The sequence below is a fragment of the Babylonia areolata genome, chromosome 22 (assembly GCF_041734735.1).
Source record: "Babylonia areolata isolate BAREFJ2019XMU chromosome 22, ASM4173473v1, whole genome shotgun sequence".
Classification (NCBI taxonomy): Eukaryota; Metazoa; Mollusca; class Gastropoda; order Neogastropoda; family Buccinidae; genus Babylonia; species Babylonia areolata.
This window is the reverse complement of record NC_134897.1, coordinates 9,650,459-9,669,366: the sequence shown is the minus strand read 5'-3', so window position 1 is coordinate 9,669,366 and position 18,908 is coordinate 9,650,459. Positions and strand designations below refer to the sequence as shown.

The following is an 18,908-nucleotide window of genomic DNA, read 5'->3' as shown; positions in this document are numbered from 1 at the left end:
AAACTATTCAACCCTGAGGAGTTAACAGCCTTGGCAGGCTTCCATGCCATGAAAAAAACAACAACATAAAATACACTGTTTTTCAAAAAAAAATTACATGTGGACACATCTGGAAATACTGTAGAAGTGCCTTCCATTTCTTCACAGTTTATGCATATGCAGGAATGTGAAAACCATTTTAATGAGGCGAATTTCAGCGTCAGAGCAATGCTCGGGAGCAGGGCTGAGTGAGTTAATCACGTTGCTGACACCCTGACACGAGGGACATCACCACCACTGATCATATCGTGTTGCTGACAAGCCCAGCCGACAGCAAGGGGATGAATCTACTCACACAAAGAAAAGCTCAGGCCCATGCATAAATGTTGATTAGAGAGACAGAAACATCTCACATATACCTACATATACCTGCCCCCTTCCCCCCCCCCCCCCCACCCCTCCTTCCCCCACTTTTTAGTTTGGTCTCAAATGTCATTTTTAGTGAGAAGTTCAACTGAAACAGACACACACACACACACACACACTGTCTCACCATAAACGAGATGCATCTCAAATCAACAACTTATACAGCTATGTGTCTTCATTAACACAGACTAAACAACTCATGAAAATGGACAAAATGAGAGAAAAACACCAACCTGCACACCGTCTCAAAAAACAAAACAAACAAGAGAGGCAAGGCCTTCAAGACTCACTTGTGATAAATTAAGTCCCCTAGCATTAATTAGAGTAATTTCCCTTTTTTACTATCTGCACCAAAACGTTTGCAAAATAAATAAAAATTCCATGCTTAGCAAAAGAAGTTCCTCTTTGAACAAAAAATGATAATAATGACTCCTCTTGTTGTTGTGTTAGAATAAGAGTCAAAGTGCCAAGTTTAGAGAATACAAAAAATATAAATATAACAGTAAATGCAGTTTGCATATTATTAGGCTTCTTTTTTTTCTCTTTTTTTGTGCCCTATCCCAGAGGTGCAATATTGTTTTAAACAAGATGACTGGAAAGAACTGAATTTTTCCAATTTTTATGCCAAATTTGGTGTCAACTGACAAAGTATTTGCAGAGAAAATGTCAATGTTAAAGTTCACCACGGACACGACACACAGACACACGGACACACACACACACACACAGACAACCGAACACCGGGTTAAAACATAGACTCACTTTGTTTACACAAGTGAGTCAAAAACCAACAACAACAACAACAACAACAAAAACCACACCCTTACCTGGGAAGAGGCCACAAAGTCTTTCTCCATGATGTTCTTCCCCTGCAGTCTGCGGGCCAGGGTTCGGCCCAGGCGGCCGGCGAGGGAGCGACGGTCGCGGGTAGAGGCCACGGGGTGCAGCCCCACGGAGGGAAAGAACTGGCCCATGTGATCCATCAGCTTGGAGAAGGACGACTTGGCCGCCGACACCAGCGCTCGGTGCTCCACCGCCTCCCCTGATCGGATGATGAGAAGAGGTGAGGACTTTAAAAGGCGGGCCAGTCAACATGGATAATGAAAAGTGGTGATAACTTTACAGGCATGCCGGTCAACATGAAAAATGAGAAGTGGTGGGCAATATCTATATTTCTTCCCCCCCATGTTCTTTCCATTCAGTTTTGTTCGTGAGACGGAAAAATCGTAAGTTTGTTTGAATAACATTGCAATACATACTCCACATTTCTCCCCCTGTCAAGAGGCGTAAAGATGGCCAGTCAAAGAGTGGCGGGGAAGAAATGTAGAGTATATATTACAATGCTATTAACCAATTTACAACTTTTCCATCTTATAAACGGAAAAGTACAGGGCAAGAAATGTGGATATTGCCAAGTGGTAATACCTTTACAGGCATGCCAGTCAACATGAATAATGAGAGCCTTTGATACCTTTGTAGGCATGCCAGTCAACATGGATAATGAAAAGTGGTGATAACTTTACAGGCATGCCGGTCAACATGAAAAATGAGAAGTGGTGGGCAATATCTATATTTCTTCCCCCCCATGTTCTTTCCATTCAGTTTTGTTCGTGAGACGGAAAAATCGTAAGTTTGTTTGAATAACATTGCAATACATACTCCACATTTCTCCCCCTGTCAAGAGGCGTAAAGATGGCCAGTCAAAGAGTGGCGGGGAAGAAATGTAGAGTATATATTACAATGCTATTAACCAATTTACAACTTTTCCATCTTATAAACGGAAAAGTACAGGGCAAGAAATGTGGATATTGCCAAGTGGTAATACCTTTACAGGCATGCCAGTCAACATGAATAATGAGAGCCTTTGATACCTTTGTAGGCATGCCAGTCAACACGAATAATGAGAAATGGAGATATCTTTACAGGCAGGCCGATCAACATGAATAATGAGAAGTGATGATACCTTTACAAGCATGCTAGTCAACATGAATGATGAGAACCATTGATACCTTTATAGGCATGCCAGTCAACATAAATATTGATAAACGGTGATACTTTTACAGGCATCCGATCAACATGAATAACAAGAAAGGGTGATACCTTTACAGGCATGCTAGTCAACATGAATAATAAGAAGTGGTGATACCTTTACAGGCAGGGCGATCAACATGAATAATGAGAAGTGGCGATACCTTTAAATGCATGCCAGTCAACATGGATAATGAGAAGTGGTGATAACTTTAAACAGATGCCACATATCCAGTCAACATGAATAATAAGTGGCAATGCCTTTAAACAGATGCCGAATATCCAGCCAACATGAATAATGAGAAGTGGTGATGCCTTTTAAGGCATGCCTAATATCCAGTCGACCACAGGACTTTTAACATCATCCACATGCGAATAACAAAAAATGGTGATGCTTTCAAACTCAGGTGTGATATTCAAATCACCCAACATGTGATGATATGATCATTTACACACAAAAAATATGAAGCACACAATTGATGAGACAATCATTTGCATACAAATGACAAGAACCAAGAACTCATGTGTGATACCTAACAGACCACACTATTAATGGTATGATCAATCACATGTTTGTTTTGCAATTTACATGCCCGTTTTGTGTCTGAAGCCAAAAATCGACCTTCAGGAAGTAAACAGGAACAGATGGGAAGCAAGGCTTTGTGTAGCAAAACTGAAGATACCTATAATCTATAAACAAGTGTCCAACACGAGTTGTATATGGAAGGGGAAGTGGAATCATGAGATTCGTCTCACCTCTCTGCTCAACAAAGTCTCATGGAGGGTGTAGCTACATTCCCACCGAATATACAGAGTTGTTCCCACCAAATATACAGAGCATGTTGAACATAATAATAATAATAATATTGATAACAATCCTACCAAATATACAAAGTATGTTGAACATAACTATCAGAATAATTTCAATCCTGCCAAACATACAGAGAATATTGAACAACCCCACCAAACACACAGAATATGCTGAACAGACTCTTATCAACAGTACCGCTGTCACTCTACCTTCATCCTTGATGCGATGCGCCGCGTCCGTGACGTCGGCCATGCAGGCAGCGACCGTGTCGGCCAGAGAGGAACTGGTCAGCCATCCCAGCAGCTGGGTCTGTCCCTGGGGAGCTCCGCTGGTGGGAGGCAGGGTCATCTCACTGTCATCCAGAGCTGACTGGTCTCCGTCAGGACCTACATTGGCTGGGAGGGGGAAGGGGGAAGACAGAAATATTCTTGCAACTTCTTGTGACCGTTTGAGCATCGTTTTATTCGTTTGTCAAGTTTTTATGCATGTATCTTTTAATCTTCTAAATGTCATTGTACAGCACATACAGCTCTGTAGTCACACGCTGCAAAAATATTCTCTGATGATAATAACGATATTTTCAAAAACCAACTTTAACTGAGAGAAAGCTGATTCAAATAAAAAAAGAACTATTCATGTAACTATTTGTAAGAATCAGCTTCAGCTGACAGAAATCACCCCACCCCCCACAAAAAAAGACATATTCATGTCACTATTCATTTAAAGTCAGCTTCAAATGAAAGAAATTGGACACTGATCTGTTTTGATATTGTTCATATTACACATAATAATGGTCAAATTCAGTAGAGTTTTTTCAATCTCCCAGGTCAACAGAGTGCAGACCTGCTAGTGCCTCAGCCCCCTTTCTGTAAAAAAAAAAACACACACACACACAACATCAAATAAGCACACTGAAGATCCCATAATCCATGTCAACATTCCACAGAACATATTCAGCAAACACACCACCCCTGAAAACAGAGTATGGCTGCCTACATGGTGGGGTAAAAATGGTCATGCACTTAACTGCCCATTCTTAATACAAATGAACGTGGGAGCTATACTGTACATGCACATGAACATAGCTTTTTCTTACACTTACCTGTCCACACTGATGACGTTACACACATGACTTTTTTTTACCCTGCCATGTAGGCAGCCATACTCCATTTTTTGGGGTGTGCATGCTGGGTATGTTCTTGTTTCCATAACCCCCCCGAACGCTGACATGGATTACAGGATCTTCAACGTGCGTATTTGATCTTCTGCTTGCATATACACACGAAGGGGGTTCAGGCACAAGCAGGTCAGCACATAATTATGTTGACCTGGGAGATAGGAAAAATATCCACCATTTACCAACCGTTACCGAGATTCGAACCCGGGACCCTCAGATTGAAAGTCCAACGCTTTAACCACTCGGCTATTGCGCCCGTCATCTCAGCACAACAAACCACAGGTGTGCAGACTCACCCACACCAGCACCGCCCGGTGCCAGCTTCAGCCCCCCGGTGCACACCAGAATCCCGTTGCCAGCAGCAACGGAGTCGTAGGACACGAAGCAGCGGCAGCACTGTCGCCCAAGGCGTATGAGGCGGTGGGCGGCCATGACGGTAATGGCCCCCACACGGAACTGCAGCAGGCGGTTACGCTGCTGCCCCGGCCGGCGGTCCCTCTCGGGGGTGTCTGGAGACTGTGAGGAGCATTGGTTCGGTTTTGTGGTTGTCTTTAGTGTGTGTGTGTGTGTGTGTGTGTGTGTGTTGTGTGTGTGTGTGTGTGTCAGTGCCTGGTGTGTGTGTGTGTGTGTGTTGTGTGTGTGTGTGTGTGTGTGTAGATCATTGTGTGAATGTAAGTGTAAACCAGGCCTCTGAAATGTTCAGGTTTTGTGCGCACAAGATTCCAAGCATGTGTGTATGTGTGGGTATGTGTGTGTGCATACGCGCACATATAAATGGTTCAGCTATACGGTTACTGTTTCTGTGTGCATATATCATATATAATGAATGTGTGTGTGTTTGAGTAAATATAAAAAAACTAAATAAACAGATAAATAACTATTTAAAAAAACCCAAAAAAACAACAACCAATAACGAGATCAACACCTTTAGCAGATCCCTTCTTTCACAACTCACCTGCGTCAGCTCCGTGTTGAGCACGTTGACCAGGTACCGCGCACGCTCCCGGCAGTTGTCCCACACCGTCATCTGATCCTCCAGAATGTGTCGCTGCACCGACAGCGCGTTGAAGCGCGCGTACATGGGGTACACAGCCCCGCACAGCAGGGCGCACGCCGTCAGCAGCGTCCGGGATCGAGTCTCCGCCTCCGTCAGCTGTTGGCGAAGCGCCAAGCACTCTGCCTCCAAGCCCTGCTGAACGCTGCCGGTCGCCCGCATCTTCTCCCACGCCTGGTCCGCCATCGCCTGGCTTTTCTGTGAGGTTAGCGGTGGGAATATCTCAGGATTTTGCTCATAATAATAACAATAATGATAATAATAATGATATAATGATTACAATAATGCAGCCTCACAGTCAGGACTTTGCTAATGATAATAATAATAGCAATGACAATAATAATGCAGACTCACACTCACACCTCATGGGAGCTGGTGGTGTTTGCAATAAAAGTTATTTTACAATAAAAGTTATACATACATAAAGGTATTTGCATTTATGTACGACGTACTGTACACAAACAAGCATGTGCACACACAAACATGTAAACAAACACACACGCGCGCACGTGCACACACACACACACACACACACGCACACACACACACAGAGCAGAAGTTCAAGAAGCACATTAGTCAATAAGATGGTGGACAGAATGGAATCCTTGTTGCCAGATATCACATCTTCAAACGTACTGATGTATACCACATAAAGGACAGTCGCTTAACACAGCCGGTGTGGGTAACTATATAATAAAACACAGCAACATTACTATCCGTTGACGGCCTTCCTCTCTAGGAACTCTGGGATACCTTGCTACAACGAATGATATTTTGTTGTATGGAAACGTTTGTTGCTCTGGACACAACGGTGTGTTTTGAGAGACTTTTCCAACAGAACTGGGGAATCCATGTGATGGAACAAGAAGGGCAAGTTTGTTCCCTTCTACTGGGCCTGGATAGAAGGAGCGCTGATACTGGGATTTTTTGTTTCTTTGAGGAACCATCAGCACTATGGAATCAGCGGCTGAGTGTGAAGTTCTTGAAGGAGTATAGACAGCAAACAAGTCACAAAGGTATGTGGCAGGGTTTGGGGTGTCAGGGGAGGAAGGGTAGGGGGAACTGTGTGTTTTACCTAAAGGAATGCAGTAACATCTCATGACATGCTGATGTCATAAAGCTTGCGGCAGACCACGTACGAAGAAATGGGATAAAAGTATGCTCACACACTGGTGCACTGTCATGGAAATGAAAAGCAGAAAATGCTAACTCACACACACGCAAGTGCACTCTCGGGAACACATACCCGACACAATCACAGCACACTACTGCTTACTGTGGTCTGAGTTCAAATCTTGAGGCCTGGGAAGAAGGACAGGTGTCCCTACCTTGGTGCGTGACTGCAGGTCTGACAGGAGCTGGGCGTAATGCTGCTCCATCTCCTCCTTCTGCTTGTTCCAGGCCGACTCCCGGTCCTTGGACAGCTGGGTCAGTCGCGACAGCTGCTCCTCGTGCTGCTTCTGCAGCTCCGCCACCACCTCGTCCCTCGACTTGAGGTTGTCCGTCAGGTTCTTCAGCTGGGGCATCGCCACAAGCAAGATTCCGTTCATTACAACTCTCACACCTTTACCTTCAAATGTCTACTTTTTGACTCACTTGTGTAAACAAAGTGAGTCTATGTTTTAACCCAGTGTTCGGTTGTCTGTGTGTGTGTGTGTGTGTGTCCGTGTGTCTGTGTGTCTGTGTGTCCGTGGTAAACTTTAACATTGACATTTTCTCTGCAAATACTTTGTCAGTTGACACCAAATTTGGCATAAATATAGGAAAAATTCAGTTCTTTCCAGTCATCTTGTTTAAAACAATATTGCACCTCTGGGATGGGCACAAAAATTTTTTTAAAAAAAGAAGCCTAATTATATGCAAACTGCATTTACTGTTATATTTATATTTTTTGTATTCTCTAAACTTGCCACTTTGATCTGATATTCTGACCCAACAACAAGGGCAGTCATTATTATCATTTTCTGTTCAAACAGGAACTTCTTTTGCTAAGCATGGAATTTTTAATTATTTTGCAAACGTTTTGGTGCAGATAGTAAAAAAGGGAAATTACTCTGTAATTAATGCTAGGGGACTTAATTCATCACAAGTGAGTCTTGAAGGCCTTGCCTCTCTTGTTTTCTTTTTTTTTTTTTATAGGTTGTCCATCAGTTTCTTCAGCCAGGGCATCAGTAAAAAAGAAGATTCAGTTAATTACAACTCGCACGTTTTACCCTTGTCTACTTTTCTTTTAGGCTGTGTTCTGTTGGGGTATCAGAAACAAACAAGATTCGGTTAATAACAACTTTCCCAGGTTTACCTTCAATTGTCTACTTTTCTTTGAAACAAGCAAGATCTGGTTCATTACAACTTTCACATTTTTACCTCCAACTGTCTTCTTTTTTTTTTCTTTTTTTTGGGGGGGTTGTCCATCAAGTTCTTCTGTTGGGGTATTAGAAACAAACCAGACTCTCAAACAAACTCTCAAAGTTTTGCTTTCATTTTCTACCTTTCTTTGAGGTCATCCTTTATCTTCTTTAACTGAGGCGTCAGAAGCAAACAAGACCTGGTTAATTACAACTCCAACGTTTTTATCTTTAAACTCAAATGCAATGTTTTGGTTTTTTAGAACACAGCTGACGGCAGTCACTGAAAGGTTCACCAACACAATCAGACTGCTCCCTAATTTTTACCTTCAAAGTCAAGCATGGGGTTTTGGTTTTTAATTACAGTGATCAAGCTCTTAAAACGGCTCACTGATACATGCAGACTTGATGTTAATGGCCTTAACTCAAACACAGTACTCTAATCTTTAAAAACAATATTTCAGTTTTCTCAACAACTTAGTTTCACCAGTACAAAGTGATCAGATTACAAACCCCAAACATTTACACTTTAAATGGATATTTCATTTTTTAAACACAGTAATTTTCTCACCAGTACAAGTAAACTACAGTAACGAGCTTCAGTTTTTCACCCTAAATCAAAATGTTTAGGTTTTTCATATAGTTCACAGTTTCATTCATCTAAGGGTTTTGAGTATGTGTATATCTGTGAATGTGTGTGTATGAGTGTGAGTGTGTGAGAGAGAGAGAGAGAGTGTGTGTGTGTGTGTGAGTGTGAGTGTGTGTGTGAATGTGAGGAAATTCTGATTTGAGGGAAGGTATGATTTAAAAAAACAAAACAAAAAAACCTAAAAAAACCCAACCATATTTAACAAATCAAGTTACCAAATTTCATTAATATCATTATCTCCAAAAAATATTCTAACGCACACACATACTCACAAACGTGTCTCCCCCACCCTCTCTCTGGTTGCGAAAATGTCAGTACAACAAACAGTTAATCTGACAATAAATGGTTTCAGTCAGTCAGTGTGAATGTGAGTGTGTTTGTGAGTATGGGGCGGGGGGGGTGTGTGCACACATATGCAAGCATGAGTGCATGTGTACATTCATGTGTGCGTGCATGCATGCGTGCAAGTGTTCGTACAAGTTTGTGAGAGTGCACATCTTCAAGCCAAAAACAAACAAGCACAGCAGCTGACCAACAATCTGACCTTTTCCTCAACTCTGTTGAGTATGTGTATATCTGTGAATGCATGTGTGTGTGTGTTTGTGTGTGCGTGTGTATGCGTGTGTGTGTGAGCACACGCGCGCACGCATGTGCAAGTGTGAACGCATGTGTGCGTTCATGTGTATGTGTGTGTTCGTGCATGCAAGCATTCATGCCTGTTTGTGAGAGTGCACATTCCCTGACCAAAACAGGCACAGCTCCCCTGTGGACTGTTGGCTCTGGGGACTGCGACGGACGAACCCAGGTTGGGCTGTGTATGGGGCACTCAGAATGAGCGGCATGGGATTAACGCCACTGAAACGATGCAGATAATGGGGCAGCAAAACAAAAAAACAACAAGAGAGGCAAGGCCTTCAAGACTCACTTGTGATAAATTAAGTCCCCTTGCATTAATTACAGAGTAATTTCCCTTTTTTACTATCTGCACCAAAACGTTTGCAAAATAAATAAAAATTCCATGCTTAGCAAAAGAAGTTCCCGTTTGAACAAAAAATGATAATAATGACTGCTCTTGTTGTTGTGTCAGAATATCAGATCAAAGTGCCAAGTTTAGAGAATACAAAAAATATAAATACAACAGTAAATGCAGTTTGCATACAATTAGGCTTCTTTTTTTAATTTTTTTTTTGTGCCCATCCCAGAGGTGCAATATTGTTTTAAACAAGATGACTGGAAAGAACTGAATTTTTCCTATTTTTATGCCAAATTTGGTGTCAACTGACAAAGTATTTGCAGAGAAAATGGCAATGTTAAAGTTTACCACGGACACACACACACACACACACACAGACAACCGAACACCGGGTTAAAACATAGACTCACTTTGTTTACACAAGTGAGTCAATAATGGTCAAATTCAGTCGAGTTTTTTCAATCTCCCAGGTCAACAGAGTACAGACCTGCTAGCGCCTCAGCCCCCTGAGTCAATCAAGCACAGCTGACCAACAGTCTCACCTTCTCCTCAGCTCTGTTGAGGGCGTCGACGGTGCTGCCCACCTGTTCGTACACCATGTGGGTCAGGTCCCCCCAGGACAGCTGGCTGAGGGGTCTGTCCTGCTGGGCCACCAGCACCCGCCCCGCCAACAGCCGCTGGTACAGGCCGTGCAGGAACGCCTGCTTCTCCTGGAATCAGCCAGCCAGGGGGGGTGGGGTAAACTAGGCCTATGGTTTGCTCTGTTTGGCCAAATTTCGCGCGGCTAACAGTGAAAAGACGCCCCTCTTAGTCTGGCCCGCTCTTAGCCAATCAAACGCCTCTAACAGCTATAAGCGCTGAATCATTCCGTGGCCATGAATGAAAAGCCCCATGAGAACCACGGCGGAGACGCGGGGACGGACGGGCGGGCATTCGAGTTTGACATGGTAAGTATATGTAAACACCAAACATGGAGTATAATACAAACTCCTCCTTTTGGTGTCATATACTGTACCATGTCAAACTGATGCAGAATTTAAAGCAAATGGAGGAGGGCAACGCCTACTGGTTCGTATGGGGAGCCCTTGAAACTGAGACGGCAGTGTTAGCCGCGACAAAGGAAATCCCCTTGGAACCGTCAGCCCTGGTCATACGGAAATCCCGGAGGTAGAAGTTGATGAAGGGATTCTCCGACCGCCAGAAGGCTGCCTCCAAGACATGCTGCAGTGGTACCGAGTGCTGGAGGGGGGGTGGGGCATGAAGCATGGCTGTATATACAACACAGCAAGTTTAAGGACTCCCCTCCCCCACCACGCCCCTAAACTTGCGTTTAACTCATTCTACTCCAGGTACATAACTCGTACCAAAACTTGTACTGTGATTACTTCCCCTGTCGACCAGGTATGAGCATTCTCGTACCAAAACACTGTTCTAATTTCGTTCATTCTTGCTTGGTACAGTTGGCATTCTAAACTGAACCATTTATGGGATTCCAGAAGCATGAAAACGAAGCATTGTTTCACTTACTAAATCAACAATTCTCTATCAATTTTCAATGTTTTAGTGAACCAGCCTGTTTCTTTCTGCAGTGGTTTCATGTGGAGCTGGTCCAGGGGAGCTGTAGCAGGAATGTAGCTGTGGGGCAGAATGAGTTAATCAAACATATTTACCGTGACCTACTGCTGCAGGCTCCGGCAGGGGTCTGGATTCCTATCCTGTTCATACTGTTAGTCTGCCCATGCAGAGAAATCGACAGTAGCTGAGGCATGTAGCCTCCCTTGGTAACTTATCTCCCTTGTATGAACGGAAGCAGCTGCCTCTTTTTCCCTCAGCCGTCTTGATTTCCTGCCTGTCCTGTGTTTGTGGCTACGTTTGATTGTTTTGCTTTTTTTACATTTTCTCCTTTTCTGTCCTTTCACTGACTCCTTGTCTTTGCATGTAACCACGTTTTCACGACAGAATACAAGACTGCGTCAATCGGTTGGGTAATCAGGCCAAAAGTAAGCCCAGATCGAACTTGATTGACACACACACACAATTCTAATATTCCACAAAACTTTGCCAGGAACAACCTTTTTGTTGGTGTGGGTTCTTTCACAAGTGCTAAGTGCATGCTGTACACGGGACCTTGGTTTATCGTCTCATCCAAAACGTAAGCGCCCAGATCCCCACTCAGGGTGTAGTTGAGGGGGGGAGTAAAAATCCAACCGTACTGGATTCAAATCAATGGACACTCAATTCCCAATCAAGTGCATCACCTCAAGGCCACAGCTCCATTATCTGCCACAAGTAAGCAAGCTTTTGGACACATGCAGGTCCTTCGTTCAATCCGAATGCAGTGCATCAGATTATCTTCCCCTCCATAACACTCTTAATACTGATATGGATGTTAGTCCTTCAGAATGGAGGGAAAAAATAGAAAAGCTTATTCAAAACCAACAGAAGACATCATGCATAAAATGCATTTTGAGTACACAAAGGAAGCCACATGAGGATGTTTATGTTTAGATTATATTTTCAATCAAAATCCAGTTTTATAAGAAATAGATGTCTGTAAATTTCACACACACACACACATATATGATCACACATCACACACACACACACATATGCTCGCATATCACACACACACACACACTGCTCACACATCATTCTTACACTGATACATTTAAATCATTCTCAGTCTCACATATCGTTCTCACACACACATACTCAAAGGCACAAACAACCATACTTAGACAACTCGTGGAACATACCTCATTTTCTTGCTTCTGTCTTTTCACCAACTTCATGATCTGAAAGAGAAAAACAGCAGACCGTCTCACTAAGTTACTGCAAAAATCAAAGCAAAATCTAACAACTTTCCAACAACTGATCAGGAAACGAATGATGAGCGCCCAGTGGCAGCCGTAGGCAGCCTGTGGTGCAAATGTCCCCGTGTATGTAAAGCGCTTAGAGCTTGGTCTCTGACCGAGGATAGGCGCTATATAAGTATCCACATCAATCAATCAAACTAACTCCCATAAGATGAATGGTCTCAAAGTGTTTTTTCACCTTCTGCAGACAAACAGGAAAGCAACACACATACACATGTGCATGCTCACACATGCACACACACACACACACACACATACACAAACAACTCACAAAAACGACACAAATGCAAAAACAAAAACACATACTCAGAATATCAACATGAATCTATACTGCACTACATTTTCTACATAGTGCTTTAGGCCCTTTACAAGAAACAGCTAACAGAATCACACACAAATTGTACCACACACACACACATACACACACACTCGCAAGTGTGGCCAAAACACACACAAATAATACACACACATAAAAAGTACACAAGAACAATGGAACAGAACTGGGGTGTTTTACATTCGTTTAAAGGAGGTTTTCAGGGAAGTATTAGTATCAGTATCAGTATCAGTAGCTCAAGGAGGCGTCACTGCGTTCGGTCAAATCCATATACGCCACACCACATCTGCCAAGCAGATGCCTGACCAACAGTGTAACCCAACGCGCTTAGTCAGGCCTTGAGAAAAAATAAATAAAATAAAATAAAATAAAATAAAATAACAAAGTCTTGATAAAGTGAAAGAAGAAGAGTGCCTGATCTGTGTGTGTGTGTATGTGTGTGTGTGTGTGTGTGTGTGTATGCTGGATAGTGTGCTATATAAGTATCCATTATTATTATTATTATTATCATCTGCAGCAGAGGAAGCTGGTTTCAGACAGCTGGGCCATGAAAAGGGAAAGAAAGCTGACCAAAGGACTTTGTTCTGAAAGAAAGGATGTGAAGAAGACAACAGGACTATTCAGAAAAGAAGAAAAAAAGAAAAAAAGGACAATGACAATAATAATAATAATGAATATTTGGATGCACCATCTCTGGAGAGCCCAGACTGTTTTACAAACACAATTACACATACATACTTTGACGTGGATACATATCATAACATTCATTTGCTAATAGTATAAGCATCACAAAATAAACAGATCACACACACACACACACACACACACACACACACACAAACACACATACACACAAACACACACACACACCAGTTGGTATCCTCCTTTGATGTGTTATAATTAATGTTGTTATTTATATTTACACTGTTGTAGGTCTCTACCTGCCACAGGTACCATGTAACCCTGTGCTACCTGTCACATGCGGGCAGATGGAGCTCGACAGCCCGGGAAGGCAGTCCATCTAAGACAAGGAAAAGTCTGAAGTAAAACCCATGAAGTGCTAAGGAATGCAGGACAGTCTCGACATGCATTGACCCTGGGTCCATGGCCATGTCCCGACTTTCAGTAGCCGCGCCCCCGTGCCTCCGAGGAAGGTTTTTGAGCCAGAGGCTAGGACAAGGACAGTCTGATATAAAACCTACGACCTGAGGACCTCACTGTCACCGTCCCAGCTTGCTAGGCTATGGCAGATGAACCACGGGTGTAAAGGGTGGGGCCAGTACTGCGCACACTGCACTCCACCTAAAAATTCCATTGCGCAGGCTTGAAGGACACGTTAGAAGGAGGAAGAACCACGACGCTGCAGCCGCGAACCCAGACCAGACTTTCCCTTGCAACCGCTGCGGCCGACTCTGCTTTTCCCGCATTGGCCTTGTCAGCCATGAGCGTGCCTGCATCAGACGTGGACAACGCCCTTCCTAGATCTTCGTTAGCGAAGCCAGGCCATGATGATGATGTTGTAGGTTAATACTTGTTGATATGTATATACATATTCTCCTTCCCATGACACCTCATTCAATACACACCACAATCTCTTTAGACCTTTTTCTTATAATATACTTTTCCTCTGAATACTTTTACATGAATACTTTTTTACACTAATGTTCACATGAATTCCCTTTCCTTTATCCACTTCTTTACTCCTTTCCGTCTAAAAACACTTATAGTGAATAGACGTTAAACTGAAGAAAACTGAAGAAAACACACACACACACACACACACACCAGGCATTCACACTGATGATACAGCAACAATGACAACAACAACGACGCCCGACAAAGGACCACAACCCACCTCTTCGGACAGTTCCTGGATGCGGTTGCGGTCCTTGCCCTGACTGGAGGCGGTGGTCTCCAGGCTGGACCTCAGTTTTCCCACCATGCCCTCCAGCTCCCCGTAGCTGGCCCTCGCTTTGTTCAGCTCTTTAGCCGTGCGCGTGTAGTTCTTGTGGGCGTCCTGCTCACCAACACACCACCAGTGTGGGTCCACATCACGCTGCTGTTTTACCTGACTTCACACGAAGGGTTTTAACTCGCTTGGGACGACAAGTTTTCTCCCTTGCTTTTCCCCACAGACGGCCCATTTGTAAGGGTTTGGAAAAAAAATTACAAAAAATACAAAATACTGTGTAAGAAAATGAAACTTTCAGAACTGGTTTATTACGTGTTGAGCTATTACATATAAAAAAAAAATCAAATTCTCATCTTATTTTTACAGTTTTGCCATAGGTAGAAAATACTGCCAATTTTTCACCCCAAATCACCATACCCATGCTCGCTTTCTGCATTAAATTCGCTTTCTTCTTCATCATCATCCACCTCTTCAATGTCCGACCCTTCAGTTTATAGCATTTCAAGTACTTCGGTAACCTAAAACATTGCCATCACTGCCTTGTTCGCTTCACAACATTCTGAGAAGAGCCCGCTTTGATAACAGGCTGGCACGCGAGCAGATGACCGGTCAGTGACTTTGTCAGCGTGTGTGCGAGACAGGCCACACATCCCAGGCTGACCAATCATACTGTTCGATTGTGGAGTGACCCAGAATAGCGCACTCTGCTTGGCTAATCACAAAATCACGTGTACAGCGCATGATGGAATTTTACTTTCGGAGAATGCTATTCCATTCCTTCGTCCGAGTCCGAATACGTTTTGTGTAGGAATGCGTGAGCATTCCTTCGTCCGGAGAGAGTTAACTCATTCTACCCCACAGCTACATGCCTTCTACAACTCCCCTGGACCAGCACTGCATGAGACCACTGCAGGAAAAACAGGGTGGTTCACTAAAACAACGAAAATCAATGGAAAATTGTTGATTCAATCGTTCGAACAAAGCTTTGTTTTCATGCTTCCGATCTTCGTAAACAGCTCAGTTTAGAATGCCAACTGTACCAAGCAAGGATGAACGAAATTAGAAAAGTGTGTTGGTACGAGAATACTTTGTACCTGGTCTACAGGGGAAGTAATGATGGTACGAGTTAACTCGTACCTGGAGTAGAGTGAGTTAACTCTTTCCATACGAACGGCGAAAGAGACAACGTTAACAGCGTTTCACCCCAATTACCATCATCAAAATATTGCAAGCGGAATGCTCTTATACTGAAGACGTGAATGTTGACAAAGAATACCACAATTCTGACGACGGAAGCTAAAGGTTGGGTCATTCAGACACCCACTGGACATCCGAGGGGTCTGTGTAGAGGAGAAGAGAGGACTGGCCATACTGAGTGAGTTAAGAAGTCCCTATCGGGTGCAACAGCCAAGCGGTTAGAGCACTGGACTTTCAATCTGAAGGTCCTGGGTTCAAATCCATGTCAAAGCGTCTGGTCGGTAAACAGTGGAGATTCTTCCAATCTCCCAGGTCAACAGATATATAAACCTGCTAGTGCTTGAATCCCCTTCATGTGTATATGCTTGCAGAAATCAAATATGCACGCTGAAAATCCTGTAATCCATGTCAGGGTTCAGTGGGTTATGGAAACAAGAACATACCCAGCATGCATGCCCCTCAAAGACAGAGCATGACTGCTCACATGATGGGGGTAAAAGCGGTCATACACGTAACAGCCCACATGTGTATGTAAGTGAATGTGGGAGTCGCAGCCCAGGAACGAAGTTCATAGGCATGTAGTTCCTGTGGGCGTATTGGACACCACACACAACAAATATGGGATTAAATCTCACTGTAGTTTCTCTGACATGAAGGGTTTCAGGAAGTCCATAGGTGTTCCGTTTCTATGGGCGACAATGACACCACACACAAGACATGATCAACATGGGGTCAAATTACACGGTCGCTTCTTTCACGTCAGAAAAAGGGGTCTAATCATCCTGGGCTTCTTCAGAGTACATGTGTAGTTCTCGCAAGCATCCTACATAGTGACACACCACTGACACATGTCAAAATAAAATGTTGGCTTGACTTCACAAAAAGGGGTGTTATAACAAATTCACACACACACACACACACACACATACACACAAAGCACACAAAACCACACCATAACACAACACAAGAACACAACACATACACAATAAACACACCACACCAAACCACACCATAAAACAACACAACACATCACGACACAACACACACACACATACATGCACACCAATGATGACAAATCCCACACCAACAGCAACCATCCAAACTGTACGGTACAACAAGTGAGAGAACCAACCTCCAGAGACTTGTCCTTGGACTTGATCATGTCTCTGCACGACTCCAGCTCTCTGGCCTGCTTCTCACAGTTCTTCTTTGACTTGGACAACTGTCAGGACACACACACACACACACACACACACACACACACACAAGCACACGCACACGCACACATTCTCACATGACATGACGGCGCTCTGACACAGTGGCAGTCAAGAACTAGTCAACCTAAATCCAATTCAGTTTCTGAATCAGCACTCATCTGACTCCCTTCCTCAAGGACACTGAATCATCTGATTCCGATTCTAATATATTCCTATATTATAATAAATCATCTGATTCCAGTTCTAAAATGTTCCATTGGATTCTATTTCAAATTATTATGTGAGCAGGAAAGAAGACTACTGTCACAATTACTTTGAAAAGGAAATTTTCTTCCTAAAATTACGTTTAAGTAACATACTTACCATGACCCACTAGTGCAGAGTCTGGCAGGGGTCTGATTCCTGTCCTGTGCAAACTACTATCCACCTATGCGGAGAAAACAAAAGTAGCTACGGCCGATAACCTCCCGAAATAGGTTGCCTCCCCACTGCATCCGTGACTAGCGCCCTCTTTTTACGGATATATGAATAAATAAATAACAGTGACAGCAGTCTTAGGATTAGAAAAACGGGGCCAAATCCTCTCCTTCCCTAGTTTTAGCCTTCCTCAAGTGAAGTGAGGCACCCAGTCACACCATTTGTGACAATCAAGTAAAGAGCCCTGAATTTAAATGAAGGCTCGGCAAAGGAAGGCAGGGCCCAGACTTCTCCTTACATCGTTTTATTCTTCCCCAACTGAATTCAGGTACCCAGGCGTTAAGAGGAAAATCGGAGCAAAACATCTTTCCCCAAGGACACAACACCGTTCCAAAACAGGCCCTGGATCAGATACCTTCTTCTTCTTCTGCGTTCGTGGGCTGCAACTCCCACGTTCACTCGTATGTACAAGTGTGGGCTTTTACGTGTATGACCATTTTTACCCCGCCATGAAGGCAGCCATACTCAACTTTCTTGGGGGATGCATGCTGGGTATGTTCTCGTTTCCATAACCCACCGAAACGCTGACATGGATTACAGGATCTTTAACGTACGTATTTGATCTTCTGCTTTCGTATACACACGAAGGGGGTTCAGGCACTAGCAGGTCTGCACATATGTTGACCTGGGAGATCGGAAAAATCTCCAGCCTTTACCCACCAGGCGCCATTACCGAGATTTGAATCCAGGACCCTCAGATTGAAAGTCCAACACTTTTACCACTCGGCTATTGTGCCCGTTGATCAGAAATCAAATTCCTCATCAATTCTGCCAAGGAGCCTCTTAGTGACATCCCCAGAAAAATCTAAACCCACTTCTCATATTCTCACCCTCATCATTCATAAACAAAAAAAACAAGCACATAACAGAAAACAAAATATTTGGAAAACTGGCCAACTGTGACAAAAAACTGAAGATTACCTTGTGTGTGTGTGTGTGTGTGTGTGTGTGTGTGTGTGTGTGTGTGTGTTTATTTATTTACTTATCTATTGGCGTTATCATTATGATTATTAATGTCATTGTTATTAATTTAATTCTATCTTATTTCTATTTATCCATTGTTTTTTCTTTGATCTATTCACTGACTTTTGTTATTACTATCATTATTATTATTATTATCACTTTTTTTCCCCCCTCAATGCCCGACTTGGTGCACTGGGTTACGCTGCTGGTCAGGCACCTGATGTGGTGTAGTGTATATGGATTTATCCACAGGTAGTGACGCCTCCTTGACCAACGGAACTCAACTGACGATTACCTCCTCTGACGTGGCGTCCAGTTTGCGGCGATAGGTCATCAGGGACTGTTTCAGGTTTTCCACAACTGCTGCAGGTGTCTGCGTCTTCTTGGTCTTCACCTCCTCCTTCTTGGCTGTCAGTCCTGAAGACACAAGTCAACACGGCACCTGAGAAACATCGTTATGTAGCCTGGGTGCTGCAATGTTGGTGCAAGT

At 43.4% G+C, this 18,908-nt stretch overlaps 1 protein-coding gene across 3 annotated transcripts in view; it reads right to left on the bottom strand.

Annotated features, from left to right (window-relative positions):
• The window catches only part of LOC143297304 (coiled-coil domain-containing protein 171-like), a 55,777-nt gene that overhangs the window by 15,229 nt on the left and 21,640 nt on the right, over window positions 1–18,908 (bottom strand). For all 3 annotated transcript variants that reach the window (XM_076609578.1, XM_076609581.1, XM_076609579.1), the window contains exons 15-24: window positions 18,714–18,835; window positions 16,894–16,983; window positions 14,508–14,669; window positions 12,199–12,237; window positions 9,985–10,152; window positions 6,804–6,992; window positions 5,377–5,673; window positions 4,718–4,937; window positions 3,454–3,639; window positions 1,233–1,447 (exon numbers count right to left, since the gene is read on the bottom strand). In XM_076609578.1, the coding sequence (XP_076465693.1) occupies window positions 1,233–1,447; window positions 3,454–3,639; window positions 4,718–4,937; window positions 5,377–5,673; window positions 6,804–6,992; window positions 9,985–10,152; window positions 12,199–12,237; window positions 14,508–14,669; window positions 16,894–16,983; window positions 18,714–18,835 (1,688 nt within the window). The remainder of the gene's footprint in view (window positions 1–1,232; window positions 1,448–3,453; window positions 3,640–4,717; window positions 4,938–5,376; window positions 5,674–6,803; window positions 6,993–9,984; window positions 10,153–12,198; window positions 12,238–14,507; window positions 14,670–16,893; window positions 16,984–18,713; window positions 18,836–18,908) is intronic.